The following is a 26,917-nucleotide window of genomic DNA, read 5'->3' as shown; positions in this document are numbered from 1 at the left end:
AAATAAACATTTAAAACTTAAGAATAAAATAAAGATCTCAAGCATATTACCAGGAGTTGAACTCTCCTTATCTCTCAAGAGAGTTGGTCCTCTCTTGCACATGTGACTTCCACTGCCAGTCTCACTCACATCTCTGCTACTTCATGTGGCACTGCACCCACCACAGAGGCTTCTACAGAAGTTCCTCAAACTCTCTCTGCTTTGTAATGTACAAACTAGTCAGTGACCCAGTGAGCTCCTTTTCCTCCTGCCACCAGCACTAGCGTATGTGAGCTCTAGGAAAGTTATCTTGGTGAGTGAAACACCTTGGGATCTGTGAATTCTGTGTAGACTTGGTTCCTGGGGAAAGCGGCTTACTTAAGAACTGCTGGAGTCAAGGTGGCCTTAATCTTAAAAACAACTTTATTCGTATGTGTTACAACTCACCCATTTAACATATACGACTCATTATTTTAAAATTTATCATCAGTTTGTACAGCTATCCCTACAATCTAATTTTAGAATATTTTGTTCCTACCACAAAGGTACTCCATACCCATTAGCAGACAGCCCCCATTCTTCCTCTAACCCTACCCTCAGCCCAAAATAACCACCAATTTATTTTCTGTCTTCATAAACTTGCCTCTTCTGTACCTTTCCTATAAATGGAATCATACAGGGGTACCTGGGTGGCTCAGTTGGTTAGACATCCGACTCTTGCTCTTGGCTCAGGTCATGATCTTGTGGTTGTGAGATCAAGCCCTGCATCAGGCTCTGCGCTGGCAGCATAGAGCCTGCTTGGGGTTCTCTCTCTCCCTCTCTCTCTGCCCCTCCCCTGCTCGCGTGCATGCACTCTCTCTGTCTCAAAATAAATGAATACGCTTTGAAGGAAAAATATTAAAAAGAAAAAAAAGGAATCCTACAATATGTGGCCTTTTGTGTCTGGCTTCTTTCCTTTAACATAATGTTTCTAAGGTTAGTCCATGTTGTAGCATTGATCAGTACTTCATTCCTTTTTATGGGCTGAATAATATTCTATTACAGCTATACCACATTTTGTTTATCCATTCTTCAGTTAATGGACATCTGGGTTGTTCTGTGTTTTGGCTATTATGAATAATGCTACTGTGAACATTTGTGTACAAATTTTTGTGTAGACATAATGTCTTCATTCTTTTCAGTATAGAGAATGGGTCATATGGTAATTCTAGGCATTAATATTTGAGGAACTGCCAAAGCACTAAAGTAGCTGTACCATTTTACAATCCCACCAGCAATATATGAGAGTTCTAATTTTTTCATGTCCTTGCCAACACTTATTACTGGTTTTTTGATTATTGCCATTTTAGTTGGTGTGAAATGGTATTTCATAGAGGTTTCTTGCCAGATGTATGATTTGCCAATATTTTCTCCCATCCTATGAGTTGTCTTTTCACTTTCTTGATGGTTTCATGTATGGCACAAAAATTTTTAAACTTGAGCTAGTTTTTCTTTTTTCACTTCCACTTTTGGTATCCTAAGAAATCGTTGCTTAACCCAAGGTCACAAAGATTTATGTGTTCTTCTAAGGTTTTTATAGTTTTTAGATCATACATTTAGATCTGTGATCCTTTCTATGTTAATTTTTGTATTTGGTGTGGAGTTGGGGGCCAACTTCAGTCTTTTGCATGTAGATATCCAGTTTTGCTAGCACTATTTCTTGAATAGACTATTCTTTTCCCATTTGTCTTGCCACTATGTCAAAGGGACATCTTTTTTGGTCATCTTTGTCATATGTTAATTTTTCCATAATGGCTATGCTTTCTCCTTCTTTGCCCACTCAAACCTTCCTCTTCATGCTCCTTTTCTTCCTTTCAAATCCTCTTTTCTAAAATACTTTTCAGCATATGGGGCGCCTGGGTGACTTAGTCGGTTAAGCGTCCGACTTCGGCTCAGGTCATGATCTCACTGTCCGTGAGTTCAAACCCCGCGTTGACAGCTCAGAGCCTGGAGCCTGCTTCAGATTCTGTGTCTCCCTCTCTCTCTCTGACCCTCCCCCATTCATGCTCAGCCTCTCTCTGTCTCAAAAATAAATAAACATTAAAAAAAATTTTTTTAAATACTTTTCAGCATAAAAACTTCTAGCTGGCATAAGATTGGTTTTGTTTAAATACCTGAAAGGCTGTGATTAGATGAAAGTCAATCTCAAGATGCAAATGAAAGGAAAAATGAGCATCTCTTTCTTGGCCATGTATGGCCTAACCTACTATTTTTTCAGACACTGTATGTCTTCAGTCTGTGTGTGCCTTCTCTATGGTACAGGCCACTCAGACACCCCTGAAAGATCTTTCTTTATTGGAGTCTGTGTTTCTAACTTAGTAAAGGCTAAAGGGCCCAGCTCACTCTGCCTGGGAAACTGGTAACCCATGTAGCTACATGTGTGGCTTTTGTGACTGGAACTTTGTCACACAGGAACCTCAGGATCCTCTTCTAGAAGAGAAGGAAATAATAACCCACAATATGAAGGCTTCAGAGAGAGGAAGTAACCTGCAGAATGAGAAGCAGACTTTATCTACTCTACTACTTTGCTAAAGACTGACTCAGGCTTGGAGTCTGCTTTGCCCGAATGCCAGGGTCCAGTGGAGAGTAGAATATCCATGTACAGTCTTCTCAATGGCCATAACAAAATATCATAGACCAGGTAGCTTAAAAAACAGATGTTTGTTTTCTCACAGTTCTGGAGGCCAAAAGTACCAGATCAAGGTTCCGCAAGGGTCAGTTTCTGGTGAGGACTTTTTTTCTGGTTTGCTCACAGCTGCTTTCTGCCTTGTGCCTTTACATGGTGGAGGGAGGCAGAGAGGGAAGAAGAAGGAGACAGAGAGAAATTGCCATATCTTCTTCCTGGAACACTCAAATTTTAGACTTAAGCATTGGACAATTGCTATCTGTTAGGTTTGGGTCAGTAAAATGAGAAAGCTACTGTTAGAATGTATCAGAAGACCCCCCCGCCACCTCCCCACCAAAAAATGTTCAGAGGAGATAGTATTAAATCCCTTTGGAGATGATACTGGTGGGAAGGGAAGCCTAAAGAAAAGAGAGGCTCCTCACTTATAAATGTAGTACCTCATCTTTCTCCCACTGAGAGCTACTCAGGCATAAATCCTATTCTAGGACCTGGCCAGGTGGGGCAGTGTGGAATCACAACCCAGGTGAGCCCTAGTAGGCTGCAAACTTGCTGGGGAAGGAGAAGCTAAGTATTTCAGTTACTGCAGAGGCATGTGTCACTCAGTGTGGGCGGACTTAGCCTGGTTTCAGTGTTTTGTCATCTCTTTGCTATCTCAGAAGAAATTTCCATTTCAGCAGTATGAAGTCCTGAGAACTTTAATAGGAAGCTTCCAAGCCCTCTCTGAAATTCCTTGCTAAAGAGCCTGGAAAGAGAACAGCCAGTGTCAGACTATTTTTCTTACCTCTTAGGCTTAGTGCCCTGCACCTGGCATCTCCAGTAGATCAGATTAGTACTCAGATTTTACAGGTAACTGTCTCAAAGAGACAGCAAGAAAAGTAAAGCAGAGATATGTACTCTATGCCCTTCGTGGTTTACTGGCTTGGAGACTGCTAACTGAATTTACACTGTTCCACCTCTCAGGTTTTTTGTTTGTTTCTTTTTTAAGTTTTTATTTATTTATTTTGAGAGAGAGAGAGAGTGAGTGAGCGAGACAGGGGCAGAGAGAGAATCCCAAGCAGGCTCCGTGCTGTCAGTGCAGAACCTGATGTGGCACTCAGCTCATGAACCATGAGATCATGGCCTGAGCCGAAGTCAGGCACTTAACTGGTTGAGCCACCCAGGTTCCCCTTTTCTCAGCTTTCTAAATAGTCCCTCCCCATGCCTGGTGAGAGGCTTCAATTGCCTGCTGAGATCTGAGGCTCTGGGATGGCAGTGTCATGGGGAGGTTGGAGGATGATCTTATCCTCATTCCAAATTTCCAGAGTGGCATATCTGTCATACCCTCAGGATGAGTTTGCTCAGACAATATCAGCACATATGCCCTGATGATATAGACCATGCATAGACCCAGCTGACACTTGATGGGTATAACTTTGGGAAGGGAAGGAAATAAGTATACATTTTGAGAATGCCTTCCAGGTTTTTCGTTTCTCTCCCTCATTCCCTTTCTCTTCCCTTCCTCCCACTTCCCTTCCATCCCTTTCCTCCCCTGTCTTCTCTTCTTCCTTCTTTCCCTTTCTCCTTTCTCTTTTCCTTCTTTTCTTTTTCCTTACTTTCTTTCCTAGTGAGAGAATTCCTTAGGTAGAAAAGGAACAGAATTACAGCATCCCCATCAGTTTCATTCCCAGGGATTATTTCATTGTCCAGACCTTACCAGCTTCATTGGATTGCCAACTGGGCCCCCATGGCTGCTACTCTCCCACCCAGACGGACACTAGAATACTTTGGAGTTCTCTGTTCTCCAAACCTAGGCAAACAAAAACAAACAACCCTAGTTAGTTCAGTTGAGTCAGGATTTTTTTAAACATTTTTTCAAAAAAATTTTACTGAGAAATTTAAGGAAAACCTGAAAAAAAAAAAAAAAGACCACTATAAAACCGTGAAATGAATGTATTTACAGAGTTCAAATTCTTTTTCCTAAAATAACTGAGATTTAACAGTAGATTGATTTGGTGACCGTGTTTTATTTTCTTAATCCTTGTTTTATTTTCTTAATCCTAGCTCTTGGATGCTAGACCCTGTGATCACACTCTACACTGGATTAACTTTAACTTGGTACTGCTGCTAGGTTTGGTGGGATTCTCAATTCTTCTCTAAACCTCCTCCCTTGTCTTCTCATTGCATTTAGGATCCTGGTTTTCCTTTTCTGCTCCTGGACTGTTGTCATCCCTGCCAATATCCTCAACATTTCACCTTCTGGATGAGAAAATTATTTGACCCCTACTTGGTCCAAATTCTTTCCCACTTTGGATTTAGACCAAGCTACAACCTTAACTTGCACATAACATCTTACCCTTTTTGGTAGTCTCTGGAAAAACAAGTTACCAGAATTTTACTCTGTTCCTGACCCATTACTGTCCTGTTTGATGTATTCATTCATTGAATATTTATTGAGTACCAGCTGTGTGCCAGGCACTGTGGTAGATGTTTGACATTGCTTTATTATATAAATGTTGCAAGAATCCTCTTAAGATTTAGTCACTCTTTCGACAAACATTTATTTTATGCCTACAATGTACTATTCCTGGGTACTGTACTAAGTGCTAAGGTAGGTGTTATTCCCACTTTTTTTCCTCTGAGACATATAGCATCCCAAAAACCCAAAATAACAAATGGCCAAACCATGATTTTTTTTATTTAAGCTTTGGCTTATACTTTCATTACCCATATTAGATTAAATGGTTCAAGAATTTTATACTATCAGTAAATTATATTAAAAGAATATATTGATTTCAATTGTGCTACCATACATTCACGTGCACGTGCACTTTAATAAAGTTTTTATTTTGGAATAATTTTAGAATTATAGAAAAAGTACAAAGATAATACATAGAGTTCTTACATGCTCCTTAACCAGGTTTCCTGCATCTTCCATTACCATGGTACATTTATTCAACACTAAGAAACTGGCAATGGTACATTACTGTTAACTATGCTCCGTATTTTATTTGGATTTCACCAGTTTATCCATTAATGTTCTCTTTCTGTTCCAGGGTCCAGTTTAGGGTATCATGTTGCGTTTAGTTGTCATGTCTCCTCAAGATCCTCTGGTCTGTGACGATTCCTCAAGTATAGTTTTTCATGACCTTGACAGTCTTTAAGGAGTACTGGCCAGGTATTCTGTAGAATGCCCCCAGCCTGGTTTTGTCTCATGTTTTTCTCATGATTAGATTGAGGTTATGGATTTTGGAAGTATATAACAGAAGCAAAGTGCCCTTCTCAAAAGATCGTACCAAAGGTTACGTGAATACCAGATTCATGCCACATGAATGTTCACCGTCTTCGCTTGGCTAATAATACAGTATTTTCCAAGATTCTTTACTGTAAAGTTACCATTTTCTTCTCTTACTACTCTATTTTATTCTTTGGAAATAAGTCACTAAGTCTAGCCTGCTCTCAGTGGGAATGGGAACCTAACTCCACCTCCTAAAGGGGAGAGTATCCACACATACTATTTGAAATTGTTCTGTTAGAAAGATTTGTCTCGGGTCATGATCCCAGGGTTGTGGGATCGAACCCTGTGTCGGGCTCTATGCTAAGTGTGGAGCCTGCTTAAGATTCTCTCTCTGTGTCTCTCTCCCTCCCCCTCTTCTCCTGCCCCTCTCCCCTGCTCATGCTCTCTCTCTAAAAAAAAAGAAGAAAGAAAGATTCATCTCTTCCCATTTATTTAATCATTTTTGTATCAATTTGGACTTATGCTAAACTCTGATCTGAAACCTGTGCTTTTTCTGCTACACGAGATAAGAAGTGACAAGGACCTATATATACACCGAAGTATTGGTTTCATGGAACTTTATTTATTTCAGATGGCAGACTTTTTTTTTTTTTTTTTTTTAAAGAGAGGGCACTCATGGGGGAGAGAGGGGCAGGGGGAGAGAATCTTAAGCAAACTCCATGCTCAGTGTGGAGCCCCATATGGGGCCCCAATGTGGGTCGTAATCCCACGACCCTGGGATCATGACTTGAGCTGAAATCAAGAGTCGGACACTCAACCGACTGAGCCTCCCAGGCGCCCCCAGATTTCAGAGATATTTAAGAACTATATTTGATAAGACTTGGTGACCTTGAATGTGAGGGTGATGGAAAGGAAGTGTTTGAAAATGACACTCAGATTTTGAATGTCTGGAAATAACATTGTGGTTTGAAATTATTAACTAACAAGTATGAAGGTTGGTTCTAGGCTTTGATAAAGCTCAGCTTCTTCAGAGATTGTATTTAGCCTACATGTTGGTCCAGCTTTACCAAGTGCCCTGTTCTCCTAAGTCAGAGCAGAGAAAACTACTTTTCTTTCTGACTGAAACATCAGGGCCCCCTAGTGGAGAGCCCCCTGGGTCTTGTTTCTTGCCTGAAGGAGGTTTGGTTTTGTTTTTTGTTTGGTTATGAGATTTTCCCCCTGGTTCATTTGCAGAACAGAGACACTTGATTCTCCTCTTTATCTAATAAATTGTAAACACTTCTCATTTCAGAGTTATCCGTTCCCCACCATGTGACCTCATGGTCAATAAAAAGATAGTTACTCTCTGACAATCACTCCCATGTACTCACACTCTAAACCAGAGGGTACTTGGTACTTATTTTTAACTTATTTATCTGCTTCTTCCATCTGATGCCATATTAATGTTAATTCTTTTTTTCAGGGCCATCATCAATCACTTTAACCCCAAAATTGAATCCTATGCTGCTGTGAATCACATATCCCAACTGTCAGAGGAGCAGGTAAGCCACATCCCTCCCCAGAGTTGGTGGCAGGGATCAAGCAGTTGTCCTCTCTTTGATAGCAGAGGCATTCTGTGACTGAGCATCTGGTGGCAGGAGCCAGGCTGCTAAGAGCAATTAGTAAGGGATTTGTTGATAGTACTTTAAATAGAGTGCTGGCTTCTGCTTTTGTGCCATGTAAGGGGTTCATTAATTGTATAGAAGATATGTAGGTGAAAATTCGGTGAATTATTATTTTAGAGTGGGTGATAGGCATTTCTTTTTTTAATTTTAGGCAGAGAGTCATTTTTATTTTTAAAAATAAGAAATGAGAACTTAGAAATGGATAAAACTGCCAATTAGAAAAACCCTGAGTTCAGCTTAATTTGATGCTATTTGGCTTGTTAAAATATGAGCCCTCATTGGGGCAGATTTTCCTTAGTAATTGAGTTCTATTTGCCTCGAGCAGTTATTTCTGAGCAGGTTTTTCTGTGGTATGGACTGAGTTGGAGATGCAGATAGCATTATGTGTTTGTTTTCCTTGAGTCTGGCCTGATTTCCCCTTCTCCCTAAGTGCCTGCACTCGGCTCTGCATTATATAAAAGTACAGATGGGGCTTTAGCGTGGCATGGGATTGAACTTGATGTTTCAGAATGAGACTCTTGAGTTCTGTTTTTAAAAGCACCAACTGAGACATCCCATTTACACAATCTCCTTTCTTTCCTACCTGACTCCCCAGCTGGAGGGCCGGGGTAGTCATGAGTTGAGAGTAAAGGTATAAGTTCCAAACCAATAAAGTATGCTCTCCCTTTTTTGCCAGTATATCGGTGAAACCCTTCTCTGAATCTTTTGCTAGCAGAGCCAACCAGCGATGGTATGAGCGAGTGTTCCAGTGTTCCTAAAAGCTATTCAGCCAGCTCAGTGAGGCACCAGGCAAGCCTTTTCCCTAACAGGCCTCTCAGTATTCTCACCAGTGGCTCTTTCCTCAGCCAGATGGATAGGACTCTATTAGTCTGTTGTTCCCTTTGACATATTTGTTCTCTTTTGTGAGGCCAGCTGTGAGAATCCATCCTCTTATTTAAACTGCTTTTGTAAATAGCTTTCGTTTTCTTTTTTCCCCAAGTCCTGTTCTTTGATGCCACTGCTTTCTGTGAGGTACTTCAAGATGCTACCTTTTCCCTGTTGGACCAGTTCAGATTGGTTTTACTATATCATTTTTATGCAAAAGAATTCAACATCCTGAGTTTTGTATAATAAGAGAAAGGGTGACTTTCCTACCACAGTGAGCTCTGGTTAGTCTAAAAGCTTTAAAAAAAAAAAAAAAGAAAAGAAAAGAAAAAAGGAAGGCACATTTTCCCTGTCAGCCACGTGCAGTATTCATTCCCCAGCAGCTTGGGAAGGTCAGGCTGAAATCTTTCTACAGCAGTAGCAGCCACAGACCAATAATAAAAATCCATTCTGGCGCACGAGGCAATCTGGAAAAGGATGATTAGCAAGCACGTGTCCTCACCCTCCTCCAACTTCTCTCAAAGTTAAATGAAGTGATGAAAGTGCCTCTCAGAAAGAGTCCACAAGCCAGAGATGAGGTGATTTCTGTGGGGAGGGAGAGTACACAGTCCTATTCAAGAATGGAGAAGAGATAACGGCTCTGGAAGATTTACTTAGTGAGCAAGTAATTACATGCCTGCCGTTTGCAAGGTGTGGTGCTGGGTAGTGAGGATCCATGGTGAATAATCTAAGTGTAGTCCTTGCTGTCACAGAGTTTTGTACACTATCTCTCTTAGCAATCCTTTTCACTTTGGGAGTGGGGGAAGGGTGTTGCTATTCTAGGACCCTTTTCAAAACTGCCCTTAAAATAGTTGTTGCTTCTCTTCCCTAGCTGACTTTGAAGGGCTCTAAATGACAGCATTAGGGTGCACTTGGTTTTATTCTTAGCACTATCAGATTAGAAGTATTTGACCGCCTTGTTAATCTCCGACATGTGTTGGAGCACTTCTCCCCCTTCACTTCTGAACATAAATGGCTACTATCACTTAATGTTAAGTGTATTCACAGCTTCCCAAAGAGCTGGCTATGGGATCCATTTGGGCCCTGTAGTTGTTAGCAGCAAACTAAGTAGAGAGAAAAAAAATCAGGAACTTAATCCCCAAGTAGATTCTAAAGCACTCCTAGGGGCCACCTGGGTGGCTCAGTCGGTTGGGCGACTTACTTCAGCTCAGGTCGCGATCTCATGGTTTGTGAGTTCGAGCCCCCACGTCAGGTTCTGTGCTGACAGCTCAGAGCCTGGAGCCTGCTTCAGATTCTGTCTCTCCCTCTCTCTCTTCTTCTCCCCCCTTGTGTTCTATCAAAAATAAATAAACATTAAGTAAGTAAATAAATAAATAAAGTACCCCTAAAAAAAAAAAAAAAAAAAGAAACCCAGAAGACTATGGATAGGTGTTAACTGGAATTTATAGCACTTAGTAAGACAGCAGACAAGAGAAGGCTCTTTGCTAGATCTGCCTGCCCCGCCTGCCATTTTCTTCTGGCAAGAGATTTGTGAATTTTGAGTTCCGACAGCACCCAGACACATTCCAGCCTCTGTTTGAGGCATTTCAGAGTGATATTTGTAAATTCATTATTGCTTACTGAACAAAGCCCATTCTCTTACACTGGCGCTTCTTTTCAGATTTCCAGAAGATACATGACATTTTTCTGTTACTTCTCATTGGCTTCATGGAGGGCCGAGCTTTTTAATCAGTCAATACCCTCAGTGTGACAGAATAGTTGTTCATTATCTAGTGTGATAAACTGCATGCATTGTTATAACTTTATACACATGTCACATTTGTCTAAGGTTGATGGTGAAGCTTGTTCATTTTGACTCCTTTTTGTGTATATGATAAAATATACGTAAAATTTACTATTTTAACCATTATTAAGTGTAGAGTTCAGTGGCACTAAGTACATTCACATCTTTGTGCAGCCATCACCACCATCCACCTCCAGAACTTTTTCATCATTTCATACTGAAACCCCATGCCCATTAAACACCATCTGCCCGTTTCTCCTCCCCCCACCCCTGTAATCACTGTTTTACTTTCTCTCTCTATATATATGTCCTTTTTTTTTTTTTTTTAATATCTGTTTATTTCTGGGAGAGCTCAAATGCGGAAAGAGTAGAGAGAGGGGGACAGGGGATCCAAAGTGGGTTCTGCACTGACAGGCTGACAGTAGCGAGCCCAATGTGGAGCTCAGACTCAGACCACGAGATCATGACCTGAGCCGAAGTAAGACACTCAACCAACTGAGCCACCCAGGTGCCCCAGTTTTTTTTTTCTTAAAGAGGGTCCATTTTGGGGTGTCCGGCTGGCTCAGTTGGTGGAATGTGTGACTCTTGATCTTGGGGATTATAGGTTCGAGCCCCATGTGTAGAGATTACTTTTAAAAGTTTTTTTTTTTGTTTTTTTTTTTAACGTTTATTTATTTTTGAGACAGAGAGAGACACAGCATGAACGGGGGAGGGGCAGAGAGAGAGGGAGACACAGAATCGGAAGCAAGCTCCAGGCTCCGAGCCATCAGCCCATAGCCCGACGCGGGGCTCGAACTCGCGGACCGCGAGATCGTGACCTGAGCCGAAGTCGGACGCTCAACCGACTGAGCCACCCAGGTGTCCCAAAAGTTTTTTTTTTTAATTAAATCTTTTAAAAAAAAAAAAAAGGTCCATCTTCTTAAAATTCTTAACCAGTCTTTGACACCTCCCCACCGCCCTCCAAATTTTAAGAATCACTGGCATAGTTCCTTTAGTAGTAAGTACCTTATACTTTCCTTGTTCCTGATGCCATCAGACCTTTGAAAATGCCCATTGAAGATCTTGAGCTCTTTTTAAACTATTCACTATTTGTTTTGGTTTACAAATGCTGTGACATATTGATTTATATCAGCTCTGATTTCCTAATAGACAAGAGAGGAAGGACTTCATGGTAGAATTTTACGGAAGATTCTCTAGAGCTCTGAATATCTAGAGTACGTAGTCACAATTTAGGATTCAAGTCAAAACCTTCTCTGAGTGCCTGATTCCTTAAGCTTTTAGTCACATTCATGACCAATTTTGTGACTTTGAAATATCCCATGGGAAAGCAAATAAATGGTTGGCCCACCCTTGCTTTCTTCAGCCTTCATTCACCTATCAGTATTTTAGCATTTAGCACCTGCTCTGTGCTCAGATTATGCTAGGCATTTGAGGAATAGAGAAGTATGGTAAAGGGCCTTTGTTCTCAAAGGATGGAATAAGTTCAAGAGATGGCTTAACACAGCTTATCGATAGCTGACCAGTACTAGCAGTGGGATCTGTGAACTCCTGTTAGAGGAAGACCTTTGCAGGTTGTGGTGGTCAGGAAAGGCCATATGGAAGAGAGAAGAATTGAGTTGAGCCTTGAAAGAGCAGGGATAGGAATTGGGTCAATAGAGAGGCATAGATTGTAAAATGTACTCAAAGCGAGGACCTGAAAAGGACAGAAAGAAAGGAGAAGAGTACCAGAGTTTCTGTAACCCTTGTCCTTGGATCACAGGATATCCAGAGGCTGGATGACTTAGAAATACAATTTTGTCATTTCAATTGTCATCACAGACCCCATAACCCACAATGTACTGACTCTCCTCCCTGACCTAATTGTACTGCCTTTGATTCAATTCATAAGTGTTAATCAAAGGCCTAGTATGAGCCAGCCTCAGTGCTAGGCATGTGATAAGGCCTAATGAGCAAACCAAGCTTTTAAAAAAAATGGTAAAAAGTACATAACAAAATTTACCATCTTAACCATTTAAGTGTACAGTACACTAGTGTTGATATGTGTGCATCATTGCACTGTTGATCTCTAGAACTTTTTCATCTTGCAAAACGAAACCCCTCTCCATTGAACAACTTCCTTTCCCACCTCCTCCTCACCCCTGGCAACCACTATTCTACTTTGTTTTTCCGAGTGGGCAAACCTTTCTTGAAGCTGGTGTTCCTTTCATCCAAGTGGCTGAGGAGACTACTAGACATTTCTTTACAGGGAGGCTTAGCAATTTTCCAGGAGGATAAGCAAGGTGGTCTGCTGGCATCCCCATATGTCACAGGACCATAGGACAATGTAACCAGATTCTTAAGTTTTCTACTTTCGGAATTTTATGGAGTTTTACCTCCCATTATCTCTTTAAGTCTCCACTCTCACTGTGGGCTTTGGATTTTGGACTCAGAGGAGGCACGAATAATATTGTATATTGCAAGAGGTATCTTTAAAAGTATCGTGACAAAGCAAAGAATATAACTTATTTATAGGATTAGATTAAAGTAAATTAGGGAAAAGAGATGCTTCACATCTGAAGGTTACATTGGAAGCTAGTATACCTATTAGTAATCTTTCTAAACCTTTTTGATTTTCTCCTGATCCTAAGATGAGAGCCACTACAAATAAATGCTAGGCATTGAGAAATCCTAGTGAAATCTTGGGGTGCCGGCGGGGGCTCAGTCGGTTGAGCATCGACCTTGGCTCAGGTCATGATCTCACGGTTTATGTATGAGCCAGCTCTAGCACATTACTAGTTGTTGAGGAGCATTGGGAGAAGCAGGCTGTAAAGTTGTGAGGCAGGACTTTCTGAGCAGGGAGTGAGTGTAGCTCACTTTCCCCATGAGAGCCACTGATAGAAAGTTCTCCCCAGGACAGTTGAGGTCTCTGAGTATTCCACTCTGAGAGTCCCTGTGATGTTTTTTCATCTTAGAGTAGGGCCTTAACCACCATGGAAAGCAGCCTTGACGGAGACACCTGCTGGAGACCTAAGATTTAGGATTCCTATGATGATAGCCATGACTCAGTTTCCTGTTGTTTTTCCACAACAGCCTGTAGTTTTGCACTGCCTCTCTATAACCCTGAGCGATGGTTGCTGTGTGAACTCTTACTGAGTGCAAACATGCGACACAGCATTGGCTGTCTGAGACCCTGCCTTCCTTGTTGCCTTTGTTTAGACTCCAGCTGAATGTTGACCTGTTTGGCAGAAAAAAAGTTCAATATGAGTTGTTTGTTAACTGGATCCACTAAAACAGGAAAGACAGAGTCAGTGGAAGAAGGATTTTCTTACAAGCTGCTTAACCTCGGAAATCAACTTTATGTTATATAGGGCATCTTAAGAAGGTCCAGATAAGAGGATAAGCTGAGGATGTGCTGCCAGGATGGCCGTGGTCTCACTTGGACCAGGAGGTGGGCTTCACTGCCAGAGAAAGGGGAGACAGTATCTTGGATTTTAAGAGGACACAAATAGATAAAAGGAAAGGAAAAGCTAGTAGTTCTTGAGCTGGGCACTTTTATATAGGTTATTTGCTTCATTGTTGTATCAACTATTTGGGATAGGTACAGCTATCTTATAGATGAGGGTGCTAATGAGGCTAAGTAATTTGTCCATGGTCACACAGCTGTTAGTGCAAAGCCATAATGTGAACATAAGTCTGTCTGACACTGAAGTCTGAGCTCCTTCCACTTCCATCAGGCCAAGGCATGTGTGACAACTTGAGCTTGCCAGGTATTCTGAAGGAAGGTGGAGGGAGAAGCAGAGACAGTGCAGATAATAGGGCTCATTCCTGGGGGCGTGGGAAAAGGCCCTGGTTTGGGAAGAGACCGTTCAGTTGAGGAAGGAAAGTACTGAACAGGGGCCTGGAGAGTTTGCCTGTCAGCCAGACAGAAATGCCTGAGTAGAGGCTTCTGGCACAGTATGATAACTTTATAAATGAGGAAAGAGTCTCTTTATTCCATCAAGCATGTCAGCAAAGTTACTGTGAGAAATAAAGCTTTTCCACAGACCAAAGGCGACTTAAAAAAAATAAAAAGATTTTTTTTGTAATAGACAATATATTTATATGGGTCAAAATCTAAAAGCATACTGAATTTTAATAGTTTTTAAAGTAGTAGTTCCATTTTGTTAAAACAACAACAAAACAAAGACTCTCAAAATTAATGTCCCACAGCCAAGCTAGATGAATGTAGAGGTCACTGGTAAAGAGCTCAGCTTATTATTCATCTCTGCCACTGACAGCATTTTCTCCAATTAAATATGAATTGTGAAATGTGCATTACATGAACTTCTGGTCTTCCTCAGTCAGGCTTCACTGCCACTGAAGCTTCATTGGCAGCGAATAGAGGAATAGTGTTGGAGCTTGTAGGAATTGCAGTATTTGTCAGCTTTTCCAGAGGTTACAGGGGAGAGCAGCCCTTGCTTTCTTGGTTTAATCTAAGAAGGATCCTTTAGTCCAATTATTAAATGAGAGTGTACAAGTAAGACTTCCCCCTTTGGTTTGTTTTTTGGTCACCTCTTTCCTCCCAAATAGATCTTCCGGGAACTTTTATTTCCACTGCAACCCTTTCCTCAGGAGGTAGCTCAAAACTCTATAAGGTGTGCTAGAAAGAGCACGGTTTGCCACTGTGGTAACATCAGAGGCCTCAAGTGTTGCCATGCAAACTTACCTCTTCTAAGTTGTGCTAACGGGAAATGTTTTTGGTGGGTACCATAACAGTACTTCGACTGTTCGCAGTGATAACTGCACAAAGGAGGTTGCCGTCTTAAAAATGACCCACTCAACTAGAAGGGAAACTGTGGATAGCTCACAACTAGGATTTCTGGTAAAGAATTCTGTCTTTTAGGGAGGGATAGATCCGTGAGTCCTGGCAGGGAGGCAGAGACCCCATGTCAGAGTGCTCGTGAGTTAGGAGCAGAGATGATGTTTTCTCTCTCCCTCCGTGATGTTTCCAAAGAAAGACACCTCAGGTGGGGAGGACAGACACACTTGCCTCTTGGGTTGAACGGGGAGGAGTGGCCTGCCTATAATAAGCCACAGAGAAGGAGAACGCCTGATGCAATACTTGTGTGTCATGATTCCCCCACCTTCATTTCCTTGGCTGCCTCTTAGTGTGATTGCGTGCCTTGCTTGTGGAGGGAAAGGGCCTGGGCACTGGGCACACTGGATCTGTAATTAGTGCAAAGAAAAGCGTTACAAGGGCTGTCTAGGGCTTCAGCCAAATAAAGTCAGGGAGGTGGGGGCAACTGCCCAGGGAAATTAAAGAAAGTCACTGTCACCACTCCTTTAACCAGCTGATGGCCTCTCACTAATCACCACTGTGAGGTTCATTATCTGATCCACCTTGCTGAAGGGCAGAGCCAGTCTGTCAGATCAATAAATCTCAGGGTAGTGGAAAGCCCTTTGGTAGCAGGCTTGAAAGACATGGACGGGACTGGGAGAATTGGCCAACTTATATTGGTTTTGAAATTGAGTTTAATCCTGAAGTATAGGAGATGAAAATAGAAAAAAAGGGGAGAAACTTCTACGTATTATATGCAAGGTAGCTGTATAGAGGAAACAGTTACCTTTTAAAAGGCATCATCTTTTTTAGCCTAAGAGATTTGTTCACCTTTTGGATCCTTGTTTCCAAACAATTATATTGGATAATTGTGCCCTGGAGAGATATCCAGGTTATCCTGGATAGAAAGTCACTGTAAGCACACAGTAGAAGGAGAAGTGCTCACTCAATAGAGTCTGTGATTTTTGTTACCAGGCTGTTACTTGTTCTAGTTCCTGGGCTGTTGGCTTGTTTTCTTTTTTTCAGCTGCTTTGAGCTAAAGTGTTTTAAAAAACAACCAATCCTTGCCTCTCAAGGAAACCCTCAAGAACCTCCTTTGGTCTAAGAATTCTCTGATTTTGAGTGTCTTTGGTTAGAGCAGTAAGACAAGGAATATGTGCTCTAGCCTCAAGTTCCCCAGAGTAATTTCCTTCGGTGCAACAAGTATAGAAGTATCTGCTATGTGCCAAGCCAGGGGCTATAAAAATGCAAAGATTGTGCCTGCCTTGAAGACTTCACAGTGTAAGAATCAGCGTCACTACTTCTTGGTTAGACCTTTGCCTGTGTAGACCTCACTCAGCTGATGTATGCGGCATGCTTGCAGCAGCCCCACTTGACCTTGTATAAACCTAAGGACAGATAAAACCTCCCTGGTCTCCTTGTACCCTAGAGAAATATTGCCTCAGAAATCCATAAGTGGTTGGCCAGTGACCCTTATTTAGAATGAGTTTCCACAAGGAGAGCCATGATCATTTCATATCTTTATCCTTGCCTCAGTTTCACTAAAAAGGCAAGAATCAGAACCTTCATTAGATTGGTAAAGACAGGAAGGACCCTATAAACCCCCAAGCTTGGCAAATTATTGAGTTTGTCAGAAGGTCCAGGTAAGTACAGCCACTTATAAAAACCTCATGTAGCTAGTGTCCACTTGAAAAGTATTCCAGACACTGTTGATTGCCACCCAGAGCCCGTCTGTCTGTCTGTCTGTCTGTCTGTCTATTCTTTTTATTTTGTAGGGGGGAAGAGCATAGAGAAGGGGCAGAAAGAGGGAGAGAGAAAATCCTAGGCAAACTCCACATACAGCACAGAGCCCGACACAGGGCCCCTGAAATCATGACTTGAGCCAAAATCAAGAGTCAGAAATCAAGAGTTGAAATCAAGCCACACAGGTGCCCTTGCCCAGAGTCCATTGAATTTGTCAGGGAGGATTTCAAGGAGTGGAGGAGTGGAAAGGAGGAGCACAATGAGGAGAATCCTTGGCATTGTCAAAATACTGAGAATTCCTAACTTAGTTACTTGCCATCAGTCTGAATCATTCTTGCCCCAACCAAAAATGGAATAGTAATACCAAAAAAAGACATAAGCTTACTGCCATAGTTGTACATCTTTTTTTTTTTTAATTAAAATTTTTTAAGAGAAAGAGAGCATACAAATGGGAGAGAAGGGCAGAAGAGGGAGAGAGATAGAAAGAGAGAGGGGGAATCTTAAACAGGCTCCACCCTCAGTGTGGAGCCTGATGTGGGGCTCGATCCCACAACCCTAGGATCATGACCTGAGCTGAAATCAAGAGTTGGGCCCTCAACCAACTGAGCCACCCAGGTGCCCCTGTCTTTTTTGTTTTTAATCTAGTCATGATTTACTGAATTTTTAAAAACTTTATTGAGGTATACTTGACATAATATGTATCATGCAAATACATATATCCACTATCCACCCCACCCCCACAACATGTAGAACATGTCCATCCCTGCAAAAAGTTCTCCTTTGTGGTCAGTCTTAACCATGAGTCTGGGCCCTAATCAACCACCAGTGTCTTTTCTGTGTGCTCTTTTGTGTCTGAGATTCATCTATATTATGACACTCTTAGGTATTTACTGAAAGAGAAATGAAACTATGTCCACTCAAAGACTTGTACACAAGTGTTTATAGTAGCATTATTCATAATAACTAAAAACTAGAAACAACCTAAATGTCCATTAGCAACTGAATAGATTAAAAAATGTGATACATCCATATAATGGAGTATTACTCCTCCATAAAACAGAATAAAGTACTGATACATGCTGCAGTATGGATGACTCTTGAAAACATGTGCTAAGTGAAAGAAGCCACACACAAAGACCCAAAGGATTCCATTTATTTGAAATGTCCAGAATAGACATATCTATAAAGACAGAAAATACATTAGTGGTTACCCATGGCTAGGGTTGGGAAACAGAATGCGGAATGGCTGCTAATGGGTACAAGGTTTTTTGAAGGGCTGATGAAAATGTTCTAAGTTTAGATCATAGTGATAGTTGTACAACCATGTGAATACACTAGAAGTATTAAGGGGCGCCTGGGTGACTCAGTCGTTTGATTATCCGACTTCGGCTCAGGTCACGATCTCGCTGTTCGTGAGTTCGAGTCCTGTGTTGGGCTCTGTGCTCACAGCTCAGAGCCTGGAGCCTGCTTTGGATTCTGTGTCTCCCTCTCTCTCTGCCCCTCCCCTGCTCATGCCCTGTCTCTTATCTCTCTCTCAAAAATAAACAAACATTAAAAAAAATTTTAAGCATTGAATTGTATACTTTAAATGAGTTAATTTTATGGTATATAAATTATATCTCAATAAAGATCTTTTTTAAAAAATGCCAAACCATTTTCAAAAATGTTGTACCATTTTTCTTTCCAACTGACAATGAGTAAGAGTTTTAGCCACTCCATATTCTTGTCACACTTGGAATTGTCTTTTTAATTTTACTTATTCTATGGGTATGCAGTGTTCTCATTATACTACATACATTACAATTTTAAAAATTAGTATTGTGTTTTGCCTTGTCACATGCAAGATGTGTCACATCCAAAATGGGTCACCAGCAGCTCTCCTAGAGCCATTTGAGGAAATTTGGCCAGGGTTCTTGTTCTGTTCAAACCCACATGGTCTGATCCAGAAACACAGCCTCGATATGTGCCGGCTGTATTTTCATCAGTGCACAAAGGATATATGCTTCATTAAGTTGGGTTAAGTGAACTTCCTTGAATGGGTCATCCGAGATACCTACCTGATGGTGGATATCTAAGAGACCTAGCTTAATGCTAACTAATTTTACATAAAATAAAAATACTGCAGTTATGGTTCTTAAAAAAAATAAATAACTTACTATCAATTTTATTTTGCATTATGACAAGTGATGTTGAGCAGTTGTCATTTGCTTACTGGACATTATATATCTTTTGTGAAGTGTCCAGACTATTTGGTTATTTAAAAAATCGGTGGGTGCCTCGGTGGCCCAGTTAGTTAAAGTGTCAGACTCTTGATTTTGGCTCAAGTCATGATCCCACACGGTTAGTGAGATCGAGCCTGCCCGGTGTGAGTCTGTGCACTGACAGCACAGAGCCTGCTTGGGATTCTCTCCCCCTCTCCGTCCCTCCCCCACTGTGCACACACTCTCTTTCTCAGAGTAAATAAATACTTGAATTTGAAAATCCGTTCATTTGTCTTGTGTGTGTGTTATTTAAGAGTTTTTGTGTATTCTGGATGCAAGTTCTTTGTCATATATATTTATTGCAAATATTTTCTCCTAGTCTATGGCTTGCCTTTTGCATTGTCTTAATGATGTTTTTTAAAGTCGAGACATTTTAATGAAGACCTATATATCTATTTAGTTAGTTAGTACTTACTTAAAGTTTCTTTATTTTGAGAGAGAGAGAAGGAGAGAGCAAACACAAGCAGAAGAGTGGCAGGGAGAGAGGGAGAAAGAGAATCGCAAGCACTGGGATCCACACTGTGAGCACAGAGCCTGATGTGGGGCTCAAACATGCCAAGTGTGAGATCGTGACCTGAGCCAAAATCAAGAGTTGGATGCTTTAACTTACTGAGCCACCCAGGCTCCCCTAATAACAACTAATTTTAATTTAATTCAACATTCATGAAGATAAATTTATTAATCTTTGTAATGATTTGTGCTTTTGTGTTTTATTTAGTAAATCTTTGCCTACTCCTAGCTGTGAAATTTTTCACCTATATTTTCCTCTGTAAGTTTTATACCTCTAGCTTTCACATTTAGTTCCACGATCCATTTCACGTTTTTTTTTTTTTTTTTTTTTTTTTAAATAATCTCTATGTTCAATGTGGGGCTCAAACTCAAGACCCCAAGATCAAGAGTCCCATGCTCTACTGACTGAGACAGCCAGGCACTCCTCTGCCTTTTTTTTACATTGATACTTTTGTATGGTGTGTGATGAGTAAATGTTCATTCTACCCCCCTCCACTCCCTACCTCACATATCCAGTTGTTCCACCGTTGTTGTTGAAAAGACTGTTCTCTCTCCTATTGAAGTGCCTTGGCACATTTGTAAAAAATCAATTGACCATTTATATGCGGGTTCTGTTCCTTTGGTCTGCATGTCTAAATTTATGCCCTATATTGTTTAGATTATTGTAAGTCTGTAGTAAATCTCAAAGTCGGGTAATATTAGTCCTTTAATTTTGTTCTTTTTAAAACTTGTTTTGTGCTTGCTTTGGCAGCACACATGCTAAAACTGGAACGATACAGAGAAGATTAGCACAGCCCCTCCGCAAAGATGACACGCAAATTCAGGACGAATTCCATATTTTTACTAGAAAAAAAAGTTGTTTTGGATATTCTAGGGTCCCTTGCCCTTCCATTTAAAGATGAGCTTGTCGGGGCGCCTGGGTGGCTCAGTCGGTTGAGTGTCCGACTTTGGCTCAGGTCATGATCTCACAGCTCGTGAGTTCGAGCCCCGCGTTGGGCTCTGTGCTGGCAGCTCAGAGCCTGGACCCTGCTTCAAATTCTGTGTCTCCCTCTCTCTCTGCTCCTCCTCGGCTCATGCTCTGTCTCTCACTCCTTCAAAAACAAATAAAAACATTAAAAAAAAAAAAAAAAAAAAGATGAGCTTGTCCATTTCTACAGAAAAAGCCTGCTAAAATTTTGATTGGAATTGCATTGACTCTAGAACCCCAAGATCAAGAGTTATATTCTCTACCACCAGCCAGCCAGGCGCCCCTGGATTTTCTCTTTATTCTGATATAGAATTACAGTGATTGATTTTTAATATTAACTTAACCTTACATTCCTGGGATAAACCCCTCTTGATCATGATAATAGTATTTATTTTATGTGTTACAGAATTTGAATTGCTAATATTTTGTAGATTGTTTTTGCATCAGTATTTATGAGGGATGTTAGGTCCATAGTTTTCTTGTGATGTCTTTGTCTGGTTTTAATACTAGAGTAATGTTACCCTATAAAATAAGTTGGGGTGTAGCAGGATTCTCTCACAGAGAGTTGTGACACTGAGGCTTTTCTTTCCGGGAAGTAACTTTATTCCTGCTGGCACTGCTCAGTTGGGTTCCTACCTGAAGAACTGAGCCCCGAATGTCACGTGGCATAGTTTTTAATATATTTTTTACTTTTCTTAATGTATTTTTTACTTTTTTATCTCCCATATATGGTAACATATGATTAAGTGGTCTCATGTTACAAGGTCATGTTTGTGTTATCATGGGTGTTATCATGTTTGCGTATAACCAGGTTGCCTTGAGGTTTTTTTTTTTTTTTCCTTTTCCTTTTCTTCTTTTTTTTCAATAGGGAGGAGACCCTACCACAGGAGTATATTCCTTCCTTTCTCTATTTTTATTTTATTTTATTTTATTTTATTTTATTTTATTTTATTTTATTTATTTTATTTTTTCTTTCTCCATTTTTTAAAAAAGAGTTTGTGTAGGGAAGAAAAAAGTTTACGTAGGATTGGTATTATTTCTTGCTTAATGATTAATAGAATTAACCATTGAGGGCATCCAGGCCTAGAGTTTTCCTTGTGAAGAATTTTTTTTTTAATTAAAAAAAATTTTTTTAATGTTTATTCAATTTTTTAGAGTGAGAGAGACAGAGTGCAAGTTGGGGAGGGGCAGAGAGAGAGAGAGGGAGACACAGAATCTGAAGCAAACTTCAGGCTCAAGCTGTCAGCATAGAGACCGTTGTGGGGCTCGAACTCCCGAACCATGAGATCATGACCTGAGCTGAAGTTCAGTGCCCCAAGTGCCCCAAGAATGTTTTTGTTAAGTTTATTTATTTATTTTGAGAAAGAGAGCAGGGGAGGGGCAGAGAGAGAGGGAGAGAGAGAGAATCCCAAGCAGGCTCCACGCTGTCAGCACAGACCCCGATGTGGAGCTCCACCCCGTGAACCAAGAGACCATGACCTGAGCCGAAATTAAGAGTCAGACGTTCAACTGACTGAGCCACCCTAGGCACCCCTGTGAGAAGAATTTTTTACCTAAAATTTTATTATGAAAAATTTCAAACATATAGTAAAGATGAAAAATTATATAGCAAATACTGATAAAACCACCTAGATTCTGTCATTTACCATATTTTTTCACATATCTGATCCATAGGATGGCGCTCCATCAATTTATTTTATTTTTTTATGCGTTTCAAAGTAAAATTGCATATATCAGTATACTTCTGTGGGAAGCATTTTAATTAATTCAGCTTTTTTAATAGACTTAGGAATAGTCAAGTCTCCTACTTGTTCTTGGGCCAGTTTTAGTAATTTGTGTCTTCAGGAATATGGATTGTTAAATTTATTGGTAAAATTTGTTCATGTATATCCTTTTTTCTTTTTTTTTTAATGTTTATTTTATTTATTTATTTTTTTTAATTTTTTTTTTTTAACGTTTATTTTATTTTTGAGACAGAGAGAGACAGAGCATGAACGGGGGAGGGTCACAGAGAGAGGGAGACACAGAACCTGAAACAGGCTCCAGGCTCTGAGCTGTCGGCACAGAACCCGACGCGGGGCTCAAACTCACGGACCGCGAGATCGTGACCTGAGCCGAAGTCAGATGCTTAACCGACCAAGCCACCCAGGCGCCCCTATTTTATTTATTTTTGAGAGAGACAGTGAGAGCATGCAAGTGGGGAAGGAGCAGAGAGAGGGAGACAGAGAATACCAAGCAGGCTCCATGCTGTCAGTGCAGAGCCCAGTGTGGGGCTGAAACTCCCGAACCATGAGTTCATGACCCAAGCTGAGATCAAGAGTCAATGCTTAACCACCTGAGCCACCCAGCCGCCCCTATCCTTTTTTCTTTTAAATGCCTGTAAGATTTATCATTCATGATGAATAATGTGTATGTTTCCTCTCTTATTCCTGACCAGTCTGGCTGTAGGTTTATCAATTTTATTAATCTTTCCAGAGAATTAGTTTTTAGTTTCATTCATTTTCTGTTATTTTTGTGTTTTCTATTTCTTTGATTTATATGATTATCTTTGTTATTTCCTTGTGTTTGCTTTGGTTTAATTTGCTCTTCTTTTTCTAATTTCTTAAGGTAGAAACTTAGATAACTAATTTTAATTCTTTTTTTTTTTTTTAAGTTTATTTATTTTGAGAGATAGTGTGAGCGGGGAGGGACAGAGAGAGAGGGAGAAACCCATGCAGGCTCCTCACTGACAGTGCACAGACCATGCAGGGCTTGAGCTCATGAAACTGTGAGATCGTGACATGAGCTGAAACCAAGAGTCAGATGCTTAACCAACTGAGCCACCCAGGCACCCATCTTATTTTCTAATATAAAAATTTAGTGCTATAAATTTCCCCTCTGTTAGCAACATCCTACAAATTTTGGTTAGTTGTGTTTTCATTTTCATTCACTTCACAGTATTTTCTCATATCTTTAGTGATATTTAGAAATATGTTGTTTTGAGAGACTTAGGTGGCTCAGTTGGTTGAGCGTCTGACTTCAGCTCAGTCATGATCTTACAGTTCATGAGTTCGAGCCCTGCATCATGCTCCATGCTGACAATGTGGAGTCTGCTTGGGTTTCTCTGTCACCTTCTCTCTCTGCCCCTCCTCCACTCATGCTGTCTCTCTCTCAAAACAAATAAAAATAAATTAAATAAAAAAATAGAAATGTGTTGTTTTGTTTCTATTATTTGGGGATTTTTTTTTTTTTAATGTTCTTTTATTTTTGATAGAGAGAGAGAGACAGGGCACAAGAGCCGGGAAGGGGCAGAGAAGGGAGGGAGACAGAGGATCCAAAATGGGTTCTGCACTGACAGCAGAGTCTGATGCAAGACTCAAACTCACAAACTGTGAGATTATGACCTGAGCCAAAGTCAGACACTTAACCAACTGAGCCACCCAGGTGCCCCTATTTGGGGATTTTTTTTTTTAATTAAAAAAAAATTTTTTTTAATGTTTATTTATTTTTGAGACAGGGACAGATTGTGAGCTGGGAGGGGCAGAGAGAGAGGGAGACACAGAATCTGAAACAGGCTCCAGGCTCCAAGGCATCAGCACAGAGTCCGACATGGGGCCCGAACTCACAAACCATAAGATCGTGACCTGTGACCTGAGCCAAAGTGGGACGCTTAACCGACTGAGCTACTCAGGCGCCCCAGGGGATTTTTTTCTTTTTAATGTTTATTTATTTTTTAGAGAGAGAGACAGAGAGCCAGTGGGGGAGGGACAGAGAGAAAGGGTAACAGAGGATCCGAAATGGGTTCTGTGCTGACAGCAGAGAGCCTGATGCGGGGTTTGAACTTGCAAACTGGGAGATCATGACCTGAGCTGAAGTCGGATGCTTAACTCACTGAACTACCCAGGTGCCCCTGGGGATGTTTTTTTGTTTTTTTGTTTTTTTTTGTTTTTTTTTAATTTTTATTTATTTTGAGAGAGAGAGAGAAAGAGAGAGTACACATGCACACGAGTAGGGAAAGGGCAGAGAGACAGAGAAAATCCCAAGCGGGCTCCATGCTCAGTGGGGAGCCAGATTTGGTGCTCTATCTCATGGCCTTGAGATCACAACCTGAACCATAATAACCAAGAGTAGGTCCCTTAACCGACTGAGCTACCCAGGTTCCCCTTGGGGATTTTCCAGATAAATTTCTGTTACTGATTTCTTATTTTTAATATACTTTTTTTAATGTTTATTTTTGAGAGACAGAGACAGAGTGTGAGCGGGGCAGGGTTAGAGAGGGAGGGAGACACAGAATCTGAAGCAGTCTCCAGCCTCTGAGCTGTCATCACAGAGCCAGATGCAGGGCTCAAACTGACTGACTTCAAGATTATGACCTGAGCCAAAGTCGGTTGCTCAACCCACTGAGCCCCCTGCGTGCCCCTCTGTTATTAATTTCTTACTTAATTCTTTGGTAGACAGAAAATATACTCCATGTGATTGATTTCAGTCCTTCTAAATTTATTGAGATTTGTTTTATGGTCTAGCATATGCTCTATGTTGTTGAATGTTCCTGTGTGCATTTTTTTATTTTTGAGAGAGATTGTGCACATGTCGGGGAGAGGGGCAGAGGGAGAGAGACAGAGAGAGAGAGAGAATCTTAAGCAGTCTCTATGTTCAGCACAGAGCCAGATTCGGGGCTTGATCTCACAACCCTGGAATCATGACTTGAGCTGAAATCAAGAGTTAGGTACTCAACCGACTGAGCCACTCAGGCTCCCCAATTCTGTGTGCATTTAAAAAGAATGTACACTTTGCTGTTATTGAATAGAATGTTCTGTAAATGACTTTAGGTCAGTTTGGTTGGTAATGTTTAAATCTTCTGTCCTCACTGATTTTCAGTCTAATCGTTTTATCAGTTATGAGGAGTATTGAAACTTACAGCTGTAATAGTAGACTTTTCTATTTCTTCCTTTAGTTCTGTCAGTTATGCTTCATCCAGAATTTTGAAACTGTCTTATTAGGTATATATATATATATATATATGTATATATATATATATATTTGTAATTAACTGACCCCTTTATCATTACAAAATTTCTCTCTTTACTTCTGATAATATTCCTTGTTGTTTTTTTTTTAATTTTTTTTTTTTTTTAACGTTTCTTTTTGAGACAGTGAGAGACAGAGCATGAACGGGGGTGGGTCAGAGAGAGGGAGACACAGAATCTGAAACAGGCTCCAGGCTCTGAGCTGTCAGCACAGAGCCTGACGCTGGGCTCGAACTCACGGACCGCGAGATCATGACCTGAGCCGAAGTCGGCCGCTTAACCGACTGAGCCACCCAGGCACCCCTCCTCATTTTTAAATGTAGATAAAAATATTTTATGTTTATCAATGTGTTTACCATTCCTTCATTCCTATTTATAGATCCAGATAATGTAATTTTCCTTTTGCCAAAAGGACTTCTTTTAACATCTCTTGTAGTGCAGGACTGTTGGCAATACATTCCCTCATGTTGTTTGCTTGAAAAGGTCTTTATTTCACCCTCATTTCTGAAGGATGTGTTCTGGATATAGCGTTCTAGGTTAACAGTAAATTTTGGGGAGGCACAGATAGCATTTTATTGTTTTCTGGTTTGTATAGGGTTTCTGACAAGAAATGTGAATTCTTTTTTTTTTCTTCTGTATCTATTTTCCTCCCTCTGCCTGCTTTTAATATTCTCTCACACGAATTTTCAGTGGTTTTATTATGGTGTGCATTATATGTTCAATTTTGCTCCTTATTATGTTTGTGGATGTTCTAAAATACTTGAACGTATTTATAATAGCTCTTTAAATGTCCTTGTTTTTAATTCTGGTATCTCATTTCTGGGTCTGTTTATTTTGGCTATGAGTCACATTTTCCTGTTTTTTTACATTTCTGGCAACTTTTTATTGGATACTGGGCATTGTGAATGTTATGTAGTTGAGTGCTAGATTTTGTTGTCTTTATTAAACAGTGTTGGACTTTGTTCAGGAAGACAGGTAAATTCTTTCTGGAATAGCATGATCCACTTGAAACTTCCTTTTTCTTGGTCATGATCTCCATCTACCCTGCCTCCCCAGTTTTATTGAGATACAATTGCCGTGCACTACTTATAAGTTTTAAGGTTATAGCATAATGACATGACTTACATATATTATGAAATGATTACCACAATAAGTTTAGTCAACATCCATCTCATATAGGTACCTAAGAAAGGGCAAAAATGTTTTTTTTTCCTTGTGACGAGAACTCTTAGGATTCACTCTTAACAACTTTCAAATATGCCATACAGCCATGTCGACTATAGTCAACATATTGTACATTACATACTGGTACTTATTTATTTTATAACTGGAAGTTTGTACCTTTTGACCAAACTCATCCATGGAACTTCTTTTTAATCTTTGTTTGAATAGGTTCAGAATAGCCTTTACTCCAGGGCTAGTTTAGTTCTACTACTGAGGTGTGACTGCTCTGGGGTCTCCCTGAA

At 40.5% G+C, this 26,917-nt stretch overlaps 1 protein-coding gene, 1 non-coding gene and 1 pseudogene across 4 annotated transcripts in view; all 3 read left to right on the top strand.

Annotated features, from left to right (window-relative positions):
• ARMH3 (armadillo like helical domain containing 3) overlaps positions 1-26,917 on the top strand; it is a 172,336-nt gene that overhangs the window by 130,868 nt on the left and 14,551 nt on the right. For all 3 annotated transcript variants that reach the window (XR_006194307.1, XM_042907598.1, XM_042907597.1), the window contains one exon: positions 7,321-7,399. Coding sequence is in view for 2 of the 3 variants with exons in the window: in XM_042907598.1 (XP_042763532.1) it covers positions 7,321-7,399 (79 nt within the window). In the remaining variant the exon portion in view is untranslated. The remainder of the gene's footprint in view (positions 1-7,320; positions 7,400-26,917) is intronic.
• On the top strand, positions 18,568-18,728 carry LOC122202642 (annotated as a pseudogene).
• LOC122202862 lies at positions 20,214-20,320 on the top strand. Its single transcript, XR_006194918.1, has one exon. It is a non-coding gene; the product is annotated as a U6 spliceosomal RNA (small nuclear RNA).

This window comes from Panthera leo, chromosome D2, assembly GCF_018350215.1.
Source record: "Panthera leo isolate Ple1 chromosome D2, P.leo_Ple1_pat1.1, whole genome shotgun sequence".
NCBI classification, from domain to species: Eukaryota; Metazoa; Chordata; class Mammalia; order Carnivora; family Felidae; genus Panthera; species Panthera leo.
The sequence above is the reverse complement of the archived record's forward strand: the minus strand, read 5'-3'. Positions and strand labels throughout refer to the sequence as shown.